Raw genomic sequence first — 22,112 nt, 5'->3', positions numbered from 1 at the left:
TATAAATTCTCTGATAATCCGCAGAAGGGTTCAGATCCCGTCGAGGGTGTTGTACCTCTTTTTCATGCCAGGACATCTGCCTTAGGAGGATCTTCATATCCCACCACTTCTTCATATTCTGGGATGAAGGTGCTTTTGGCCTTTGTTTTATTGATTTGGTTTTGCAACGTAAACCATCTCAACTGTTACGATGATCTTTTGACTATTTGACACAACAGCAATGGCTGCATTTTTGTATTCTCTATTCACATTGAATTGGGCGGTGGTAAATTGCATGGTCTTCAGATTAGTACCTGATTTTCGGGCCGTTCCAAACCTAATGGCACTCCTGCGGACTGTTCCTTTTTTTGACAAGGATTTCCCCCATTCCCACTTCCATTTGCAGGAAAGGCTGGTCTGGAAATTGGTTTTAAATAATTATGGTAAATAATATTTGGTGTGTAATGTGTTTCAAGTAGAGTTCTAAAAAGGAGTAGTTCAAAGAATCAAATTTACGATCTGTTTTTAATTTTTATTACCTTGTAAAACTGTTCAGTTTTTAATTGTACTAGTTAGTTACTAGCTTAGTTTTTACTATTGTGTTGTAAAAATGAAAGTGTTTTGAAAAAAATGTTTTATCAAGCGTTTCCGGCGAGGCTTTCCCTCGCGTACCTTCATTCCTGGTCTGGGCACGGCGTTCCTCCTCGATTTTCACCGTGCTTCCTGTTAGAAAAGAAGAACTCGATTAATTTACAAAAGGTACTTGACACCATGACTTAAATTTTAGTGGCAGGACAAATTAATTATTTTCTCAACGGAAAGCACGCCTCGCAATATATTGGGATGTCAGAATTAATTGAAAGTTAGCAGATTCGCCAAGAACCTGTTTCTCGAATTGTACTGATATTTTCCATATAATTTGGTTTGAAATTTTGTTAAACGTGGTCGATTATAATAGATTCTTATTTTGGAAGTTTTATTAACCGTTTATTGCCCAAAGGTACCTCATGGCAACACCAAATTTGCTAAAGGGTAGTCCCGCGAATTTAGGGCGGTTCCTGTTCTGTTTCTGCCCTTGTATTGGCAACATTGATTTATTTGGCGCCAAGCTAATCTCACGTGATTTCCCTCTAACCTTTAGCATTATTGGTTGCTGAAGTTGCTGAAGCAACGTTGGGCCATAAAGTGTTAATGGTATAACTAATAAGCCAGATAAAAGTTTCATACCCATATAAATTTAGAAGTATTATACAGGGAAATTGTTCATTGATTTGGGCATTTTTTTGAGATAGGGTTAAATCCAAATATTAATTGCTCGTGTTTAATACCGTTTAATAGCCAAGCAGCCAATGCTTGAAAAAAATCACACCAAAATCAGTCAGTGAATGCATCCAAAATCTCCAAAACCTGGGGAAATACAACAACCTGATGATATCTTGGGTGCCAGGGCACAGGGGAATTTTGGTTAAAGAGAAAGCAGATAGTTTGGCCAGAGGAGGATCTCCAAGACCATACATAGGCCCCCGAAACTTGGGATAACAAGAACAAATATAGAATGCTCCATCGCAGAATGGATCCAAAATAAACAAAAGGAGAAGTGGAAAAACTGTAGCGGTACTAGACATAGTAAACTTATGATGAAACAACCCTCACCAAGACTGGCAAAATCATTGCTGCAATTGGAGAGGGCCCAACTCGGAGGAGTGGTAGAACTACTAACCGGTCACTGGCATGTGAGAAAACATCTACACAACATGGGTATATACAACGATGATCCCATTTGCAGATTATATAGTGAGGAGGAGGAAACAACTACCCATATCATCTCCGTATGCGAAGCAACAGCTTAATGGAGATTTAACCTAACATATGGAAATAACTTCAGCGAAAGTCAATGACCTGATACTTCTAAGGAGAAGGATTGAGTCTATTGCACTGAACTAAGGAATTAGGAAGGTAAAATAAGCCAAAAGGCTGCAGTGCTTGGGGAGCACAAACCCCACTTCCTAGTATTCTTTTTCACCATACCATACCATACTGTAATACCGTTTATAAAACATTGAGTCATAGAACACTTAGGATATAAATAAAAATGCAAGCTTCTCTTAGGATTACTATACCAAGGAACAACATTCTTTGTACTCGATTTAAAGTTAGTTTATAGTTCTCGGTTTAGAAGCTCTCTCTTATAGCTAAGGTCTTTGAACCATTGCTTGCTAACATCCTTACTCCATCCGTCAGATCAGTAATTATTAGCCAACTGAATCGATTTATTAGAGGCCGCTTCACAACTACTAACCTAGTGCAGGGATCCATTTTGGAGACTTTAGGGAATGGATTTCAAGTTGACTCATTTTATTCAGACATGTCTAAAGCTTTTGACCATGTCGATCATACAATTTTACCTTAGCCTTTGAGCTGACAAACTCTCTTCTCAGCTGATTGACTTCTTTTCTCAATGGTAGATGGTTCTCAGTACTTTTCTATGGGGCTACCTTAGAAACAATCGAAATTCTCTGTATTTCACGGGGATTTTATTTCTGATGTTTTTCAATGATGTTGCGTTTGCTTTTAAGTTAACTACGTTTCTGCTGTTGGCTGATGGCATCAAAATGTTTAAAGCAATTCTTGACCCTGCTGTCTCTCTTTAAGAGCATATAGAATCCTTCGCAGATTGGTTTTCCGAGGATCTTTCTCTTCAAAAAAATTCATTCGTATTTGCCTTCCAATACGCCATCAACAATATCAACGATGAGCGTGTTGATGTTATAGATGCGTCACATTTAGCTCCGAATGCAAATTTAAGATTCATATCTATATAATTATGAAAAGCCTCCTTAAATCAGATGCCCAGGGGATCGCCGCATTCCGACCAACGTGGTTAGGATTCAACGGAAGCTGACTACAATTGAGTCATTTCACCCTCCATCGCATCTAGCCTAAAATGAACTACCTTCTACAATACTTATTTGGACATCGTGAGATGTGGTCTGGTGTGACGTAGGTTCAGAAAAACATTTTCTTTATCGTGTCAATGTTTCGAACTTTATTGAGATCATCTTCAGGGCTCAAATTGTTTGTTTTCTGTGTCATTACTGGGTGTTGTATTGAGATTGCCCTTCACACGACACCCAATCATGACACATCTACACAGAAAACAAACACTTTAAGCCCTGAAGATGATCTCAATGAAGTTCGAAACATTGGCAAGATAAAGAAAATATTTTTCTAAACCTACGTCACACCCGACCGCATCTCACTATCTCCAAATAATCATTAACTAACGGTCACTGAACACCACACTTCTAAATACCGTCACACAAATAAATACATTCATACATTGCACTCATTCCGATAATCGTCGGCGTATTTGATATTCCTCCGCCGATCTACACGCAATATCAATAATCTAATCTAAATTAGGGTCGATAGAGTAATTTTATAAATATTTCGCCATCGACCCTAAACACACCCTCCCACCATGGAGCGACGATGGTGACGCTATATTTCATCAACAGCAACAGCCCCTCTCCACTCACACTAATAAATACGTCCATTCAACTTTAAAAAAATGAGACAAATCTATATACAATTCAAAAAGCCCATGTCCTCCATAGAAACTCGCTAATGTGCCCGAGAACCCTTTTTAAATCCGGTGGCATGCCTTCACGCTCTTTGTAAGGAGCCAAGGCATGACAAGCTTCTATTACGTGGGACACATCGTGCAACCTTCTTTGCATAATAGGTACTTGCGCGTGCTTTGGCCCAGAAGTGACTGTAAGGAATAAAATAAACCTTTTCTTGGGATGCATTAAAGTTTAATTAGTCGAGTTTAATTACTGCACCGTAGAAATCCAGAGAAAGTTATTAATTCTTGAAGTTAATAATTAATGTTACTTTATTATTTTTAATTTATAGAATTGTATTGATTAACGCGCATTTTTCTATTTATAGAAATAACAAATGGAAGAGTGTGTTGAAACTCTTGGCGACTGTGATACCCTTTGGACTTCTTGTCGCTGCCTTCAGCCCGAGCATCCTCGTCGTCAACGCAACCGAGTAAGTTTCTTTTGTCTAATTTATAATTTTTTTATCTTGATGTACCTGGTCGAATTTGGATTCTATTTTTGCTGCCCTGACAGACAATATCAGGGATACTATACATTCCCAGATGTCATAATTGAATTGACTTTACTGGTTACTTTACAAAACTTCAATTGTTTTTAGTAATTTTAACTGAAACTCATTTGTAACAATGACTTCTATTAACGATATTATTGCAAACAGTGAGAATCTCAATAGCCGATTATCGTGGTTTATGATTCATTGGAAGGAAAATGAAGTGGCCGAAAACTAGTTACATTTGGGAAGAAAGGAGTAGATTAAACGCCAAAAAAAATTTGCAATTTAACGAGGAGAAATGCAAAGTTGTGTAAGGCGTCCTTGAGGGTCGACAACAGGATGTCTGTCCTTTTCCTTTTTAGCCTGATTTCCAAACGGAGTAGCGTCGCGATTATTTTTACACCAATTAGGTCGTTTACTCGTGCAAAACACAATCGAAGTTGTGAAGAGCACTGTGCTTTCTACCATGAGTCGTAAGTGTTGATGAACAATTTAATTAGTTTTGTTATAAAAAAGAAACTGACTTTTTTATTACCTGTGGTGAAGGGTAATAAAATTTGACACCTAGCTTAATAAAACCTCGATTTCTTCCTATCTCAAGATCATTTTACGACATAGGAGAAATTTTTCTAAGATAGTTTTATTGTTCTAAGAGTTCAAATTTATATTTAATTGAAGATTTGACCTCAATGATAGTTCAGAATTAAATTCTTGAAATGTTTGTCTTTTACTTTATCAACTTATAACGCTCACATAAACTATTTTACACTACAAAATTTAATACGTTAATCAATCTTTATTTATTGATTTTCATTCTTGTCTATTACTAATGTGAACATTGGTTACTTTGGTTCGGTATTTCGATGGAAAAAATGTTCAGTTTAAGTTTTTGGACTTACAAAGAGTAAGTCGCAAGCCAGAAGATCAAAAGGGAACTGGTATGGTCGCGCATTCTTCGACCCTCTCAACGAGCATGAATCCTTAATTAAACTGCTCAAAGTTGCGTACATTCACCGATATCGTAAAGGAGTTACTTATGATCTAAACAGAGGAACAAGGTCTTGATAGCTACAGATGGTTTAAGTTCCCTACACTAAGTTGAAGAATCGGAACTTAAACTCATCAGATAACCCCCTGTTGTTGAAATCCCAGAGAAAATAAATTCAATTGAACAGGTGGGTGTTGATTGATTTAGGGTTAGATTAGATAAAATGGCAAAAGAAACTTCTCTACGTGATAAAAGTTCGTTGTTTACCTTCTATTGTACTGAACTTTTAAAAAATTAATTAAATTTAAAAGGAAGTTCCTTAAATTCATACGGGACTTGCTGGGTTTAGGGGTACCCAAGTGAGCATACCGTACGATTTGTAACATTTTTTAAATATTTTTTCGTTAAAATATACATAGTGAAGTATACCTGTGTTTTGTATTCAGAATAGTTATGCGAGTGCATAATGTGAAATGCCTCAAACATGTTAAAAATAGACAAATATTATTCCGACTCTCTATTTCACTATATAGGTATCTGGTAATTCGGCTTAAGAAAAAAATTTATTACAATTAATTAAGATTTTTAGTTGAGATGAAAAACCTTAATTAATTGTAATGATTTAATTGGTCAAGCGGACTACAAAATTAGTGAATTTAAAAAAATTTATTTAATTATTTTATTTTATTGGCTAGTGTATCCGCCCAGTTTTTGGGAGAAATTGAACATAATAAATATAATTAAAAAACCAACAGAATCGTAGAACTTACAAAGTCCCCTCTTTAAGAGGTGCAACTTGTCATAGGAAATAGCGATTTATCAGGAGTAACATAGCTTTTTCCCGTCAAATTAACCATTCTATAAAGCATTAAAAAAACTTTAAAAAATTTATGGACATGGTGTGAAAAATAAGTATGTTAAGTAAAATTTCTGTAAACAGTGTGTCCTTTTTAGATGCCCCGGCTGAATTTGTCTTGAACCAATGACGCTATCAAAAAACAAAAAATAGTGTTTACTATATTTTAGTCTAGTTTTAAATTTTTACCTTGTTTGGAGAAAAATTATACAGGGTACCTCAGGCCCAGTTCAACTTAAAAATCTCAAATACCATCCTATACATCCTGACACGTTATTTTAAACGATTGTTTACGCTGAAAACGGATTTTAAATTGGTCAAAGAATGACAAAGTTATGGCAAAAAGTAGCGGTATAGTCAGGAGAGTTGGATTGACAAGCATTTTTCACTACTTTGCCGGAGTTCTTCAACTGAGGTTGCTGGGTTATAATTGGTGTAGGCACTGTTTTTTATATGGACCCACAAAAAATGTAAAGTCGAGTTAACTTGGGTGACCGAGGAGGCCAACAGACCGGGCCAAGAGGTCCTATCCACCTATCACGGAAGTGACGGTTCAAATAACGTCTTACCTGCGAATAATTGCCTGCGGGGCATCCATCAAGCTGGAGAATCATTCTTTGTCTTTGTTGCAGAGGAACTTAATCTAGTGTTGGTAAAATCTCCCTTCAAAAATTGAGGAACTGAGTACCTTTAAATTATTTTCGTTGAAATAAGGCCCAATAAATTTATTTCCGAGAAGTCCACCCAAACGTTGATCCTGTCAACCACTTGATGATGACAAGAGTACTAAATTTGCGGATTTTCCTATGCCCTCGTTCAAAATTCCAACGGTTTAGTGTGCCGTTAGAGGTGAACGTGGATTCATCAGTCCATAGGATGTAAGGAAGAACGTTTTCTTCACTCTCCTAAATTGACATTTGTGCGAAAAACGTTAGAATAGATTTCGTTTGTTTCGTTGTTAATTCCAATAATTTGCTTCTTCACTAAAGTAAACATTAATTGCCTTTATTCTTTATTTAATTAAGGATTTTGGTCGAGAATAAAAAATTCAATGTCACGAGCGGGATTCGAACCCACCACCTGAGCTGTCGTGACTTCGATCCACTCAAACACTACATAACTTCCCATCTCAACCCCACCTTTTGAATTTTCCTTCCTTTTTGACATCTTTCAAATGTCGTGTAATCAATTCGATTCTCGGCGACAAATGAAATGGCCACGGAGAGCTTTTAGTGAACGCATACTTCATTTTAAACTTATTCAATTCACTAACCTCGTGGTCCGCTTGACCAATTAATATCTTTCAATTAATTAAATTTTTTAGTTGAGATAAAAACTTTAATTAATTGAAAGATATTAATTGGTCAAGCGGACCATGAAAACTAGTGAATTTATTCTTTATATTCAATCATTTTTTTGTCAAACTCGCATAATGAAATCAAATCTTAATTCGTGGAAGAAAATAAATTTTACAATAGTACCTATTCTTTAATTTCAGTATTCTAATCAAAAAGAACTAAAGAGCGAATTTTTTCCGATCAACATCGATTTGATATGTACAACTGTTTTACTATTGGGTTGTCCGGAAAATAATGCAGGATTTTAAGTTTTCATTAAAAAAAATCTATATAAAATATTCTGTTTACGTTTACAGGATTACTCATTTGTATGNATTATTTTGATTAAAGAACATTGCTTTAAAGTAACTAGTTTCTTTTTTTTTGTTTAATACCAAAATCCTGCATTATTTTCCGGACAACCCAATATATTACCACCTCTATAGTGTTGCGCGTCTAGTTGTACTCCCAGAAATTTCCTGATTGCCCCAGAGTAAACCCAGAAACGTTTATTCGGGTTGCTCGCAATATGAGGTGATACGGGTCGGTTGCTGTTCCATCACAAGAAACCGGCAGCGTAATTTTAACAAGGAGCTGAATATTTTACTGTCTGTTCGCGAAAATCAGAATTCTTCTCTCCGAAATGTTGGAAGGGTTTTAGGTTTTTGGAAAAAGAAAATTAGAGATGTATTCCTGACTTACAATGTTAAGTCTCTCATCTTGTTAGGGACTTTAGGGCTCTGATTATGACAGGCGTCTAACGTTCCTTGCATAAATGTCGATTTGAGAGGCTGAAGAAAACGTTCTTCCTTACATCCTATGGACTGATGAATCCACGTTCACCTCTAATGGCACACTAAACCGTTGAAATTTTCGATGTAGAGGAAAATCCGAGAATTTCCTACTCTTGTCATCATCAGGTGGTTAACAGTATCAACGTTTGGTGTGGACTTCTCGGAAATAAATTAATCGGGCCTCATTTCTACGAACATGGTTTAAATGGTGCTCAGTTCCTCAATTTTTTAAGGGATGTTTTACCAACACTATTAGATGATGTTCCTCGGCAACAACGACAAAGAATAATTATCCAGTTTTATGGATGCCCCACACACAATTCTTTGCTGGTGAGACGTTATTTGAATCGCCACTTCAGAGATAGGTGGATAGGACCTCTTGGCCCGATCTGTTGGCCTCCTCGGTCATCCGATTTAACTCCACTTTACTATTTTTGTGGGTCTATATAAAACAGTGTCTTCACCAATCATTACCCGGCAACCTCAGTTGAAGAACTGTGCCGGAGGATGGAAAAATGCTTGTCAATCCATCTCCCCTGACTCAAATCTTTGCATCTTTCCGCTAAGGCAGACAATTCGAACACGAAATGTGATTAATAAATAGCAAACAAAATGACTGATTTTTTCAAACTTTTTGTCATAACTTGGTCTTTTTGGACCAATTTAAAATCCGATTGCACTATTGTTTTCAGCGTAAACAATCGTTTAAAATATCATGTTAGGATGTATATTGATCGTATTTGAAATTTTGAAGATGCACTGGATCTGAGACTCTGTATAATTTTTCTCTAAAAAAGGGTAAAAATTTGAAACTTTTTTTTGATAGCGTCATTGCTTCAAGTGAAATTCAGCCAGGCCATTTAAAAAGGACACCCTGCATTTGCGATTTCAAAACAATAATTTATTAGGGCCAGTTGATAATAAAAATTGATGGTTTTTTATTAATTCTAGATTTTTAAAAATATTTGCAAAAAAATTTGCATTTAATGAAAAAATGCCATAGCTCTGTAGCGTAAGGCTAACCGAAATGTACCTACAGCTACATTCAAAACATTCTGGAATGAGCTGAGCGTTATATATACGTATATACATATACTGCTAGCTACAATATACGAAACAGAATACTTTTTATTTATTTAAGTTCTACTTGAAAGGCTCGAAAAGGTGGTACTGTAACATTTGGTGTGCGATGCGTGAAAGTCGAATTTAGTTTGTTGTGATATTTTTAATTAACTAAAACAATACTTCTTGTGTTCTTATAATGGCTATTATACAAATCAATGTATCCTTTTATTGCCAAAAGTTGTTTCAGAGCAATGCCAGCATAAGCAATTTTGTTAGAGGTTGAAGGGTAATCCTGTGAGTTTAATGGTAGAGAGTTTAGCTTAGCGCCAAATAAATCAGTGTTGCCAGTACACGAGAAGAAACAGAACGGAAACAACTCTACCCTCTGCGCTCGCCCTAAACTCACAGGATTGCTTACCTTAAAAAATTGCTAAAGTTGCTATTGCTCTGAAGCAGCTTTGGACGAGACAGGGTTAACTTATAAACTGGATATGAACAATTTTGTTTGACAAATATAACAATGGATACATGATGGGGGTAGAAGAACTGTTGAAAATTGAAGATTCTAAAATGGAGAGTATAGATTTGCGACAAATAAATCAGTGTTGCCAATGCACGGGCACAGTTCCTGAAAGAAAACCAGTCCATCTGCCATAACTCACCGCATTAGCTAAACTAAAGCAAATTTGCTAAATTTGGTGTTGCCCTGAGGCAACTTTGGTTAAGAAAAGGATAAAAGTGGATCATCTAGATGAACAAGAATAATGAAAAATAAGACTGTATGTTTGTAAATATTACGTAAATCCTGGTGTTTTCTCTTCCTAGACCTCCGAACCAGACTTATCGAACGGGTTCAATAGGATACAACCATTTAATTAAAATTATCCTGCACAAGTTAAATTAATGAGATAAAAAAAGAACACGGAAAAAAGATTATTTGAACTAATGCCTAGTTATGCAGTTAAAGTTCTTAGAAGGTTCTCACGAAGTGTTGCGACACTTATTTGAGATGAAGGAAGGATTATTCCAATCGTTTACGCAATTTCTAATTCAAGTCGATAAATACATGGGGAGATTACGGAAGGAAAAAGGATAATTTATATTCCCCTCAGTAATTGCTTTTTGTATCTGCGTACCAATGCCATGACTTTGAATCGGGGATTTGTTTTTCAATGATATTTCTTATGACTCAGGTATACCATATTTATTTAAACCTTATGATGTAAAGGCTGTCGCCACCGAAGCACCGCCAGGCACAACAGTTATTTAGAAGAATATCCCGTTAACAAGCTTTCAACCGATTTTACCATCCTTGACCATTGTTTCGGACGCTTTGAAATCTTGAGCAGCTTGATGACTCGAAGATAAATTCTTTTCTGCACCATCAATCGCAAATCCTTAACTTTTTATGCCCAATGTTATCTTAGAGCAATTAGCAATTTGGTTAAAACTTTAGTGGTAAAATTTCGTGAATTTAGTGATAGAAAGTTTAGATTGGCGCCAGATAAATCAGTGTTACCAATATTCGGGCAGAAAAGGAGGAAAAACAACACTGCGCCTGCCTTAAACTCACGGGATTTCCTTCTAACCACCAAAATATCTAAAGTTGGAATTCTCTGAAGCAACTTTGGGCGAAAAATGGTTAAATTTTAAACTGGATATGAATTATTTTTTGGCAAATACAACAATTGATACAAGCTGAAGTGGTGGGGTGAAGAACCACGGTGGAGACGAAAGCTTCTAAGATGGAGATTTTAAATTGATATAAAAAAAATCATGCAGTGTTGCTAATAAACTCGATGAAACATTGAAAGAAAAAACACTTTACCCGCCCTATACTGATGGGATTAGCTAAGCTTTAGCAAATCCGCAAAATTTGGTATTGTCCAGAGGCAACATTGGGCAAGAAAGGGTTAAGTTTGAATCCGTTTTCAATTTCGTAGATAATACAATTCCATAGGCGTTGTCCCGGTTTTCTATCGCCGCAGCCAGATTATTAATCGACAAAGGATACGGCCGAACTGTCTATTGGATAATTCCCAATCGCTGAGCCACTTTCCTTCCCGAAAGGTCAGTTTCTGACGGGTCAACGCCCTAATTGCCATTTCTAAATTTCTTTCTCGTCTTTCCATTCAGTTTCAAAAGTAAATGTGTTTACAATAGAATACCCTCCAGAGAAATTTGATTGCGTAATAATTAAATTCATCGCTTGCACGTTTGTCGACAGGGTCGCACTTTAATGATTTCAATTCCTCAATGAAGTAGAAAAGGGTTAAAAGTAAAAATTTTAATTTGTGTTAACGGTATACCATCATTTTCTCTTTGTTGTTTCTGAATAGGAAGCATAATGAACTCTGAATAGCCGGTTAGACTTTCTCGTGAGCAAAAGCAAATTAAACACACCCAAGTTGGTAAATGTCCTTTGGTGCACAAGTCGGTCGAAAATAGAAAAGAGAAGATCGAGAGCAAACATATGCGACGTCTTAAATAACATGATAGGGAAGTAACTGCCTGCGTTATGGAGAGAAGTTGATTCTACAACTGACTTATACCTCAATTTATACGTAACATGCTATTCAGAGAATTACGGGTGGGGTGTTTGGATAAACTGCGGATATTACCGTGGAAGCGGAGCTGCTGTGAATTCAATCAATTACAACCGCCCGAATGCACAACAGTAAATAAATTTTATTTATATTTTGTCTTTTCATTGTTAGATCCTGGAACGATGGCCTTCTTTTGTTCTGTCAGTCGCAGTTCGGGATGTCACAGTCTGTCAACCTTACCGATTAAGGATAGGCCATGCGAGCCTGAAACGGACACTTGGGGATAAAACGGGCGGCCACAAGGCCTTCTGCACTTTGACCTGGATAGTGCTCCCCTGTTTATTGTAACTCATTGGCCAGCTTCAGGTTGTTAATCAGCCTCCACAGCGTTGCCAGCGGCTCCTTAGTATAGGATCTTGCTTGCGGTTTTTCCTGTCCTAGTCGCAAGAAACTGCACTACATTGACCTTTCCAGAAACATAAAATGTGTTCTGCGGTCTCGTCCTCTTCCTGGTAGTATCTGCACAGTGTTTCTTCTCTCTGTACTCCTATCCGATGCATGTGTTTTCTCAAGTGGCAGTTTTTTGTCAGGAGTCCAACCAGAATCCTGGTTGGTTGGGGTTGCCTTCCAGTATTTCCTTTGTAAGTTTTGCGGATGGCCATTCTATGAATCTCTTCGAGTGCCTCATAACTGTGGTATTGTTCCACGTTAAGGAACCGTTTTAAGATGTATCCACTTTTGTGGCAGGATGCTTGCTACAGTAGGGTTCAGGATCTAGAGAGTCCATGTTGGCCCCTCTTTTGGTCAACATGTCAACCTTTTCATTACCTCTATGTTCCGAGTGCCCAGGGGCTCATGCCAGGGCCCGGTCATTAGTGTCACTGACTTCCGACAGGGCCTCCATGCAGTTCCAAACACTCATTGCCTTCACCTCGCATGAGGCTAGGGCCTTTAGTGCTCCCAGACCGTCAGAGAAAATGGCTATTTCCGGGAATATATTCCTAGCCTTTTCATTTCCCTGGCGTACTGTTCAATCGTTATGATTTCAGACTGGAAAACTAGTATATTCACCTAGGTTTACCGCCAGTTCGGTTTTTGGATTCATCCTGAAGACTCCCGTGCCTTTATCGGTTTTGGAGCGTTCCAGTAGGAATTTTCTTTACCATCGATTGGCATGCCTAATATGGCATCTGCCTGTAATCTCCTCCATCAGTTCCCATTGTTTATTTACATGGCCTATCCTTGCAGATGGATGTCCATTTACGAGCCTATGGGCTGCTGCTGTGGCTTCTCCCTGGATTAAAATATGAAGTTGTGATAGGTTTAACAACACTTCCAGGACCGCAGTTGGCGTTGTGCTTCGGTGAAACTGGGACAGGCTCGTCTTTGGGTGCCACTTAATAGCCTGATTGCTTTGGCGTGCGGAGTTTGGCCCATTATAACACCGAATAATATGTCAACTTTGGTCTTAAGTCGCAGGTTACTTACTTTTAGTCAAAGGCCACTTAATTGAACGGTGCTATCCCTTGGCTCCATATAGAGAGCGAGTAGGAATGCCACTCTATATGAGAAGTTTGCTTTAGGTCCGCAACGAGTACCTAGGTCTCTTGTTCCGATTCTTGGAGACATGGTTGTTCTATTATATGATATATAACAATGATAGTTTTGGGGTCCCTAGTATGTTTTGAGAGGGAATGTATTTATTATTGTGAAAGGATCGATGGCGGAAATAATAATATAATAATTGTAAAGAGTGATGCAGGAATACCGAGTACTCTAACATCAATTGAATGAATGGCATGTAAATGGTAAAGAATGTATTTAAAAATGACCTTGTCACCATCATAGCGGCCGATACGAAGAAAGAGCTAGAAGAAAAATCAAAAGCAATGGTGATGGCGATCAAAACATGGTGCGAAGAGGCCAAATTAATAATTGCTCCTGACAAATGCCAATCGCTAATGCTAAAAGGCAAATAAGTACAAGCTCCGTGATTAAGATCGAAGGGAAAAGAATCAAGCTGAGCGAAAAGGTAAAGTACCTAGGCATAGTTTTGGGAGAAAGGCTAAGTCCTACAAACCATGCCATCAAGATCAGAGAAATGACGAGATGCATCTTCTAGAAACTAAGTTCGATCTCGAAATCAAAATGGGGGCTGAGTCCAAGGGCGCTCTCCATCACTTACAAAAGCGTATACCTCCCCATTGCCATGTACGGAGGAGCAGCTTGGGGAACAAAATTGCAAAGCAGGAGTAGAAGCATCCTCGAGCAGAGTCAATGAATAGCTCTCCTGAGAACGACTAAAGCTTATAGGACAGCCCCTACTCACGCCCTCCAAGTCCTTGCTTCCGCTGCACCAATAGACATTGTCCTCCACAGTAGAATTGCAATCCGGCAGCTAAGAGATGGAAAGGAGCCAACATGGTAAATTTGGATGCGCCAGATAGGGAAAGGCGAACGAACTGCACCTAGAAAGCAGATCCGGGAGATCCTTACAGTTTGGATAGACAACTTATGGCAGGAAAGATGAGACAGAAGCACCAAGGGAAGGTTAACCACAAGTTTCTACCCAGTATTGAGGACCGAGCAAGAGCAAAGTGGTTTCAACCAGATTTCTGGATCACACAAATAATGACAGGTCACGGAAATTTCAACGCCTACTTGCACCGATTCCGTAAAGCTAACAGTCCACTGTGTCCCGACTGGGGGGTTGATGACAGTGTCCAACACAGATTATTCAACTACCCCCTCCTTGAGAGTGTGAGGGAACCACTAAAGCTCCTCTTCCGCCACACTTGGCCACCGACCCTCAACGAACTGGTTAAAGAAAAGAGGACGTTTGAGGTCCTGAAGTCTGTTAGCCGAGCTATAGTGGATAAAGTACCTGATTAATTTTTTCTTACTTTCTTTTTTCTTCCTTTTCTTCCTATGATAAGTTACTTGTTAGATCTTAGCGTTTCCGTGAACTTTTAATTCCGGGCTTGTACCCATAATTGTTATTTATTTATTAAAATATTGTATTTATTAGAAAGTCTATTCAAAAGGATTAACCAGCAAGGGGGAGACCTATTAGATTAGATAAATTAATAATAAGAAAAAAAATTCCCTTCTTCCTTGGGTCATCCCTTTCAGGGCAAGGTCGAAGGAAGACGTTAAGCACAATAAGATCCCCTAAACTTGCATCCCATTTGAATTAGTTTAGTGGCCGTGGTCCGCCGGTATGGGGTCTCCCTTAGGTACGGCGGGGAGGTGGATGGGGAAAAACAAATTAAAAATGAGTGTGAATAGGTTTGGATTTATGAGCCGATTGCGTTGGAGGCTGAAATGGCCTATGTTAGCTCCTGGAGCCCAACTTCGGTGACGGATAAGACCGAGGTCTGACCCCTAACTAACAGCTCCAATTTATTTTAAATAATTTATTACCGGTGATTGGTTCGACTCTTTACACTCGAGTATGCACGTACGTGCGTGTGCAGATTTGAGCTCAATCGTTCAGTTCACTTGCAACTTGAAATTTCTCTTCATTAGAATCAAAAGAGTTGACGTTGAATTATGTAACAGTTTGAATTGAAAGTTAGTTTTCATGGACGATTTCGTGAATAATCATTTCTTGTTCGTCTACAAAAGAAGAAGCTTTCTTCGACTGCTGCATTAAACAGTATTTTTAACAAGAACTGCATTGAAACAGTATTGTGTGAGATTTTAAAGAAGAATATTTAAAACAGTTTCAATAATAGGACTTTATTAAAAAACCACAATTATGCAGGCTTGAATAAGCCAAAACTATTCAATAGATTATAAACTTTGAGCTTGCACCAGTATAAAACTTTATATTAGAAAAAAGAAGGTTCATAGAAAATACAAGTGAAAAGGTTGTCACCTTCTGTGCAAGTGAGGATGTTATAGCTGTTAACAGTAAACAAGAAGAGGCAAGAAATCATGGACCCTGTTTCTTTGGTTCCAGGACAACCAGGCAGTTCGGATAAATCTCAACAATTTTGTCACGACCGCCGTCCCACCGAGAGGAGGGAGAGCGCTAATCGTGAGCTTTCCAGCGCACAATTATCATGTGGGAAAGCAAATAAAAATGAGTTTCTTCTTAGTGGATTTAAAACTTTCGTAAAAGAAACGTTTCTAAACAGCTCAACCGAACTTAGTAATCTTCTTTACCACTTGATATCAATACAAAAAGATAATCCTTTTTTTATATATAAATTGCCTAAGGATATCTTCAAGTGAAATTATTCCGTACATCAATATTTCTTTTGAAGGTACCATGTAAAACATAGATTGACGAAAGTTAGCCGACTATAAACTTGCCGAAGGAGGTTAGTTAAAAAACTAGTCTTTCATTTAAAACTACAATGATATAGTTAATAATAGTAATTATTAACTGTTTAATGGGAGCAATCAGTCAGTTTCTTCACTCTCTTCCGTCTCAAAACTATCATCGAGTGGCTCACTAGCATATTGAACCTGTTAACAGTCTCAATTTATAGAAAGTCCTAATAGGCACTAAACATACTATTTACAAAATGTTTTATGGTCGCTAAGGACAACCAATTTGTCGATGGTGCTGAGCTAGATTTAATGGGGAAAAAATGACATTAGACTATTGACAGACTTTCAAAGGGTTTCGGTAAATGAAGAGACAGTGGTTCCGTTTTTCTATCTGACTTTATGCTTAATTTAAGCATCACTGTAATTATATATTTGATTAAAGAATGTATTGTAAAGTATTTGTGCGCATATAATTAGCATCTAAGGTAGCAAAAAATTGCTTATACCCACTGGCTAGTACACCTCCAGTAACATAGGTTTTTCCTTCAAAATCAGGTACGAATGGCATATCCTTGATTAATTTACTCAATAAACAATCAAAAATCGTCTGTATTCTATCGGAACTTATGGTAGATCAGCAAGAAAAAAAAGGCCTACCAACAAAACAGGAAGGAACACCTGGCATTGGAGGGCGTCGGTGACCGCAAGGTTTAGTCTTTGACACGGCGCTCATCACTGTAAAGTAAAAGTCCCGGGTTCGAATCCAGCGGCCCTGCATTCGAACCCGACATACTTACAAATGGGCTTTTTTTTCAAAAACACCGGCACCCTGAGGGTTTATATGACCTCTGCTGTTGCGAACCCTCGTTAAAAAAACCAAAAAAAAAAAAAAAAAAAAAACCCTGGCATTTGCCAAAAGAGTATCTGACCAAACCGTAGTCGTTTTGGGTGAATGTGTTGATTTCTCCGGTGTCATTTTACCTTGTTCGGGTCAGAGGCCACAACTCAGTTTGGAAAAGAACTAAGTAGGAACTAGAAAAACCGTGAAAACTACTGCGTTTCATGCCATGGGGGTTGACAGTAGGTGTCATGTTGTGCCTAGTATGGACGTATGTTGATCCAGGTTCAAGAACTCGTCTTCATACCCACTCTAATAATTTATAACGATACATCTACTAAGCCAATATGTACAGATTCTTCTAACCCCTTTGGTACAATAACATTTGCACTTTTAACCATTAAATTATTTATTTTTTTACATTATTTCAAATGGCTTTTCAACCTTTTATCAGTGCTTCGGTAGTTGAGACTGGTGTTTGGCATCAAAACTTAGAATTTCCGCCGTAGGAGTCTTGATCACCTGAGGATCTTAAGCTCGCTATTCTTTAAGTACCAACGTGCTTGTCCATGTTAATAAGATTTTACGTTTCAGTGTTAGGTATAACCCCATAGTTGACTCCATATAGGGTTTAAGACTTGATTGTATGTTAGGGTTTTATTTTGTATTGTAAGGTTGTACCTGTTTCCTATCTGCTAGTAGATACTTTGAACCTATTTCTGTCCCTTTTTCTTCACGCATTCGTTCCATCTCAGTTGGTCATTCCCAGTTATTTAGCTTTATCGCTGTATGCTATAATGGCTCCATCGAGAGACGGAATATGGTCCAATTTTTTAATTGTAAAAGTTTATACCTGTTTCTCCATTTTCCCCATTTAATTAGTATTTTACCCGCCTTTTGAAGGATTTTGGGAGCGAGGTTGAAGTTCGGCCTTACTGATATCAACACTGTATCAACTGAAAACTTTCGTCATCCATTTTCAGAAAATCACTGGAATACTGCAAGTAAAGTATTGGACCTGGCATGTTCCCTTGGGGCATGCATTTATTTTTCTTAGTTCTGAATTCTTAGTCCTCCTTGAAATTGTTATACACAATTTGTCAAACAGACGTGATTACCCATGGATAAATATTTTGATGATCTACCACTTGAGCTACAGTTCGAGCTATTAATCCCGTTTATTCTAATTGGTAAGAAAACCAACCAGTAAACACGAATCGCAATGTGTGACATGGATGATCGAGGGTCACGGTCACTCAACGTGTAGAGAGCATGGGAAGATTTTAATTTCTAATAGTTCCCCATATGTCGGAGTTCATCGGTGTTTAAAAAAAATAAACTTTTAGTAATTAAACGTTACTTTTACATTGGTAATAACTGACATTTACAAAATTAAGTGCGTGCGTGTAATGCTCATTACTAGGGGCATCCTTTCTGTAAATGCAGAAAATCTTAATTAAACTTGAGATAAGAATTTTGGAAAGCGTAAAAGTTTATCATCTAAGTGATTTTCTGTTTTGTTTGCTTAAAGTTACGATAAAGACACAAATGTGTCTCATCGGGATGTTAATGCCCTATTCTTCGATGCAATCAAATTTACAGTATAATGAACGTTTTATGAGATACATTGGACTTTATAGAATGAAGTTGTGAAATGTTGAAGTAGCTTAAAATGTGAAATTATAGAGTGCATATTGACAGTCAGACTTTAGACAAAAGGGACTTTTTTACTCAAATTTGAAAAGTAGGATAACCTTCTGAAGTAATGACGTCGGTTCACGGAACGACCTGTATGTATTCGGATTCCATTCGTCTGTCTATAAGACTCTAAAAAACATCTTATTTTTGTAATGTCTTTGAGTGTTTTTCTTGTAATAGTTGTTTAATTGTCATTTACCAGGCCTCCAGCATCCACGAAGACCAATTACCGATCTCTTGAAGGGATTCGCCTCCCGGTCCCACCAGCAGGAGTGAACATCACACATTGCCAGATGAAGGAAATTTGCGAAGGAATCTATTTGGCCGAGAAGAACTATCAACCTTACTTGAAAACGTTAATTAAAAGGTAAATAGTTATTATTTGAAATAAAATTTCTAGTTTGAACTGTGACAATATAATAGAAGAAAACCATAACAAAGCTGTATAAAACAATACACAGGTTTTGAGATAAATTGGGGGATTACAATACTTCAGATAAGTTCTATTTTACTTATGGCCGGAATTTATTTTTGTTTAACACATTTGAAAGCATAACTAATTTCCAATACTCGTCTATTGTGAATCTGAAATATGAATTATTTGTTGCACCTTGTATTGCTTTTAAAGGTTTTTAATAATTCACTAGTTTTCGTGGTCCGCTTGACCATTTAATATCTTTTAATTAATTAAGGTTTTTAGTTGAGATAAAAAAGTCAGTGTCACGAGCGGGATTCGAACCCACGTTTCGGATCAATGCCGCTGCTCTACCACTTGAGCTACTGTGACCTCGATCCACTCGGAAACTAACTTCCCATCTCAACCCCACCTTTTGAATTGTCCCTCCTTTTTGCCATCCCGCTCATGACACTGACTTTTTTATCTCAACTAAAAACCTTAATTAATTGAAAGATATTAATTGGTCAAGCGGACCACGAAAACTAATAAATTTAATAAGTTTAAATGAGGTATACCTTCACTAAAGCTCTCCGTGGCCATTTCATTTTTCGCCGAGAATCAAATAGATTACACGACATTTGAAAAATGGCAAAAAGGAGGTAAAATTCAAAAGGTGGGGTTGAGATGGGAAGTTAGTGTCCGAGTGGATCGAATTCACGATAGCTCAAGTAGTAGAGCAGCGGCGTGTCTAGCCGAAGATCGTGGGTTCGAATCCCGCTCGTGACACTGGCTTTTTTGTCTCAACTAAAACCTTAATTAATTGAAAAACTTAGACAGTAGGCTGACATAGAATCCTCAAGATTCAAGCGACAAAAACGAAATCGACGATTTGGACAACAACGGAATTTTGTAGAGCTGAAATCAGATATAACTCTGTACAAAACATTACTTCGGCCTATTTGGGCGTACGTAGTTGAACTGTGGGGTACCACCAAGCCACCTAACATCCACCTAATCCAAGCATTCCAATCAAAAGTCCTGAAAAGAATTTTCCAAACGCCTTACTATGTTTCCTCCAATCTCTCTACCCACAATGAACTTAATGCTCCCTTAGTCAAAGAATTGATTTGTTTCAGCTTCCTCAAGTTTCAATCCAATCTTTCAACCCATCCTAACCCTACCGCTCCATTCCTATCCACTTCTTTCCATCCCAAGAACCCTCTATGTCGCCGATGTTAAACGACGATGGCCCCATGACTTCCTCACCTGAGCCCGATAGCAAACTTAGTACCAGCGTTCTTCACGCTTCTCATAACACTTGTCCTCCGGGTGCGGATGTGGCCGTAGTATCAGTGTTTCGTGTTAGTATACCGTTAAGATCAATTTGTAATGTGTAAATTTCATGTAAAGGGTATAAATAAATATTTTTTCTTTCTATTCGAAAAAAAACTATATCACCGTAAGTCCTACATGTAGCCAACAACACTTTAGAAAGATAAGATTCACTAAATCGTTAAACATTAGTGACTTGCCGTTAGAGAAAGCCTAGGATTTGGTCAATAATTGTATTCATTTAAAATATCCCGAATGAGACAAATCTCATTGACAGTTATAAATCTATTTGACAAGTTTGGATTGCTTTCTAAATTGACCGTCTATTGAAAAAAAAGGAGCAACACGAATTGAAGTTTCACTTTTAGTCCTTCGATGAATAGGCTTTAAATTATCGTACAGATTGTTATGAATATTTAAACATTTTGGAATAGTACATATGGCCGTTAATACTTTTTGACGTCTAGAAATCGTATTGGTTTCTAATGAACTTGAAATTATACTTTTTGTAAATGGTGGTTCTACTTACAGTGTTTATGTTTATTACGACACGGATTTCAAGTAATAAACGCTCATTATCACAGGTTGAAGGAGTTACTCTGCCTACATGAATTGTAAGAGTGAACCCGCCCACGCGACGTTCCAATGAGAAGCTGGTTTTTAATGCCGCTCAATTTTGAATTGAGAAAAACCTGAATTACAACAAAACTAAATATTATTCTAATAAATACTGTAAGAAAATAATTTTAAAGATTAAAATCTATTGTATTATTTATGCATTTATCTCCATGTTTAATTTTAGATTTTTTATTTCGAATTTCTCAAATCAATCTAGTTCCCTACCTTTGTTGAAACTGTGTAACAAATTTAAATTGAAATCGTGTTTTGTTTGTACTGATTGCTCTATGTGAACTTAATTGAAGTGTGCAATACTTGGCTCTATATAGAATGCGTGTAGGATTGTCACCAGATACGAGAATTGTTTTTGAGCAGCGACGGTGTCTCAAACAGCGGGTCTCCTCTTCCGATTTTTTGAGGAATGTTTTTACGGGGTTCGCAACAGCAGAGGTCAAATAAACTCGGGGTGCCGATATTTAAAAAAAACAACATTTGTAAACATCGGGTTCGATGCATGACCTTTACTTTATAATGATGAATACGTGTCAACGGCTAAACCTTTGCGGCCACTGATACACCATTTGTTTTATTGTATACAGTAATGGTAGTTTTGTCTGCTTAGCATGTGTTGAGAGTGAATGTATTTATTAGCGTGAATGTGTAATGTGAGAAGGTCTATGGCGGCATATTGAGTACCTTATCAACCCACAATTAGGTTAGATATATAAGTACTAGATGTAAGAGGAATATTGAGTACAGTAACGCCAATTAAGTGAATGATGTATAAATAGGCTGTACATGCGTTGGATGCTGAATTGACCTCAATGTTAACAAAACCCGGAGCTCAACCTAGGTGGCTTGACGGATAAGACTTATGTCTGACCCCGGACTGCCAACACCATGGTTGGGTGATTTTGGATATTGTAAGTTACATAACCTGGAATTGCCGCTGTACTGCGAGGGTAATCGGCTCAACTCTGCACATGTTTGTATGTATGTACGTGCATGTACGGATTTGAAATATAAATCCAAATCCTTCAAACCCAGTAGTCGTATATTTTTAGGAACCAGTAAGATAAAATTACATTTAGGAATAGGAGATAATATTTACAAATTAAAGCTGAAGTATCTATTAACCCATACCAGTTTTACCACCAAGATGGTTATGTTTATTAGGAGCAATCAAGACAGTGTTGACAGGAGGCTTTTGTCTAAAATTAATCAATCTAGGAATAGGAATATCAACCCTCGGGGTGCCGGT

At 37.5% G+C, this 22,112-nt stretch overlaps 1 protein-coding gene across 3 annotated transcripts in view; it reads left to right on the top strand.

Moving 5' to 3' along the window:
- The window catches only part of LOC106662707, a 45,529-nt gene that overhangs the window by 18,961 nt on the left and 4,456 nt on the right, over positions 1-22,112 (top strand). For all 3 annotated transcript variants that reach the window (XM_014386946.2, XM_024225281.1, XM_014386945.2), the window contains 2 exons: positions 3,934-4,038; positions 18,707-18,871. In XM_014386946.2, the coding sequence (XP_014242432.1) occupies positions 3,934-4,038; positions 18,707-18,871 (270 nt within the window). The remainder of the gene's footprint in view (positions 1-3,933; positions 4,039-18,706; positions 18,872-22,112) is intronic.

This window comes from Cimex lectularius, unplaced genomic scaffold (assembly GCF_000648675.2).
Source record: "Cimex lectularius strain Harlan isolate CLEC.00 unplaced genomic scaffold, Clec_2.1 scaffold45, whole genome shotgun sequence".
Classification (NCBI taxonomy): domain Eukaryota; kingdom Metazoa; phylum Arthropoda; class Insecta; order Hemiptera; family Cimicidae; genus Cimex; species Cimex lectularius.
The sequence above is the reverse complement of the archived record's forward strand: the minus strand, read 5'-3'. Positions and strand labels throughout refer to the sequence as shown.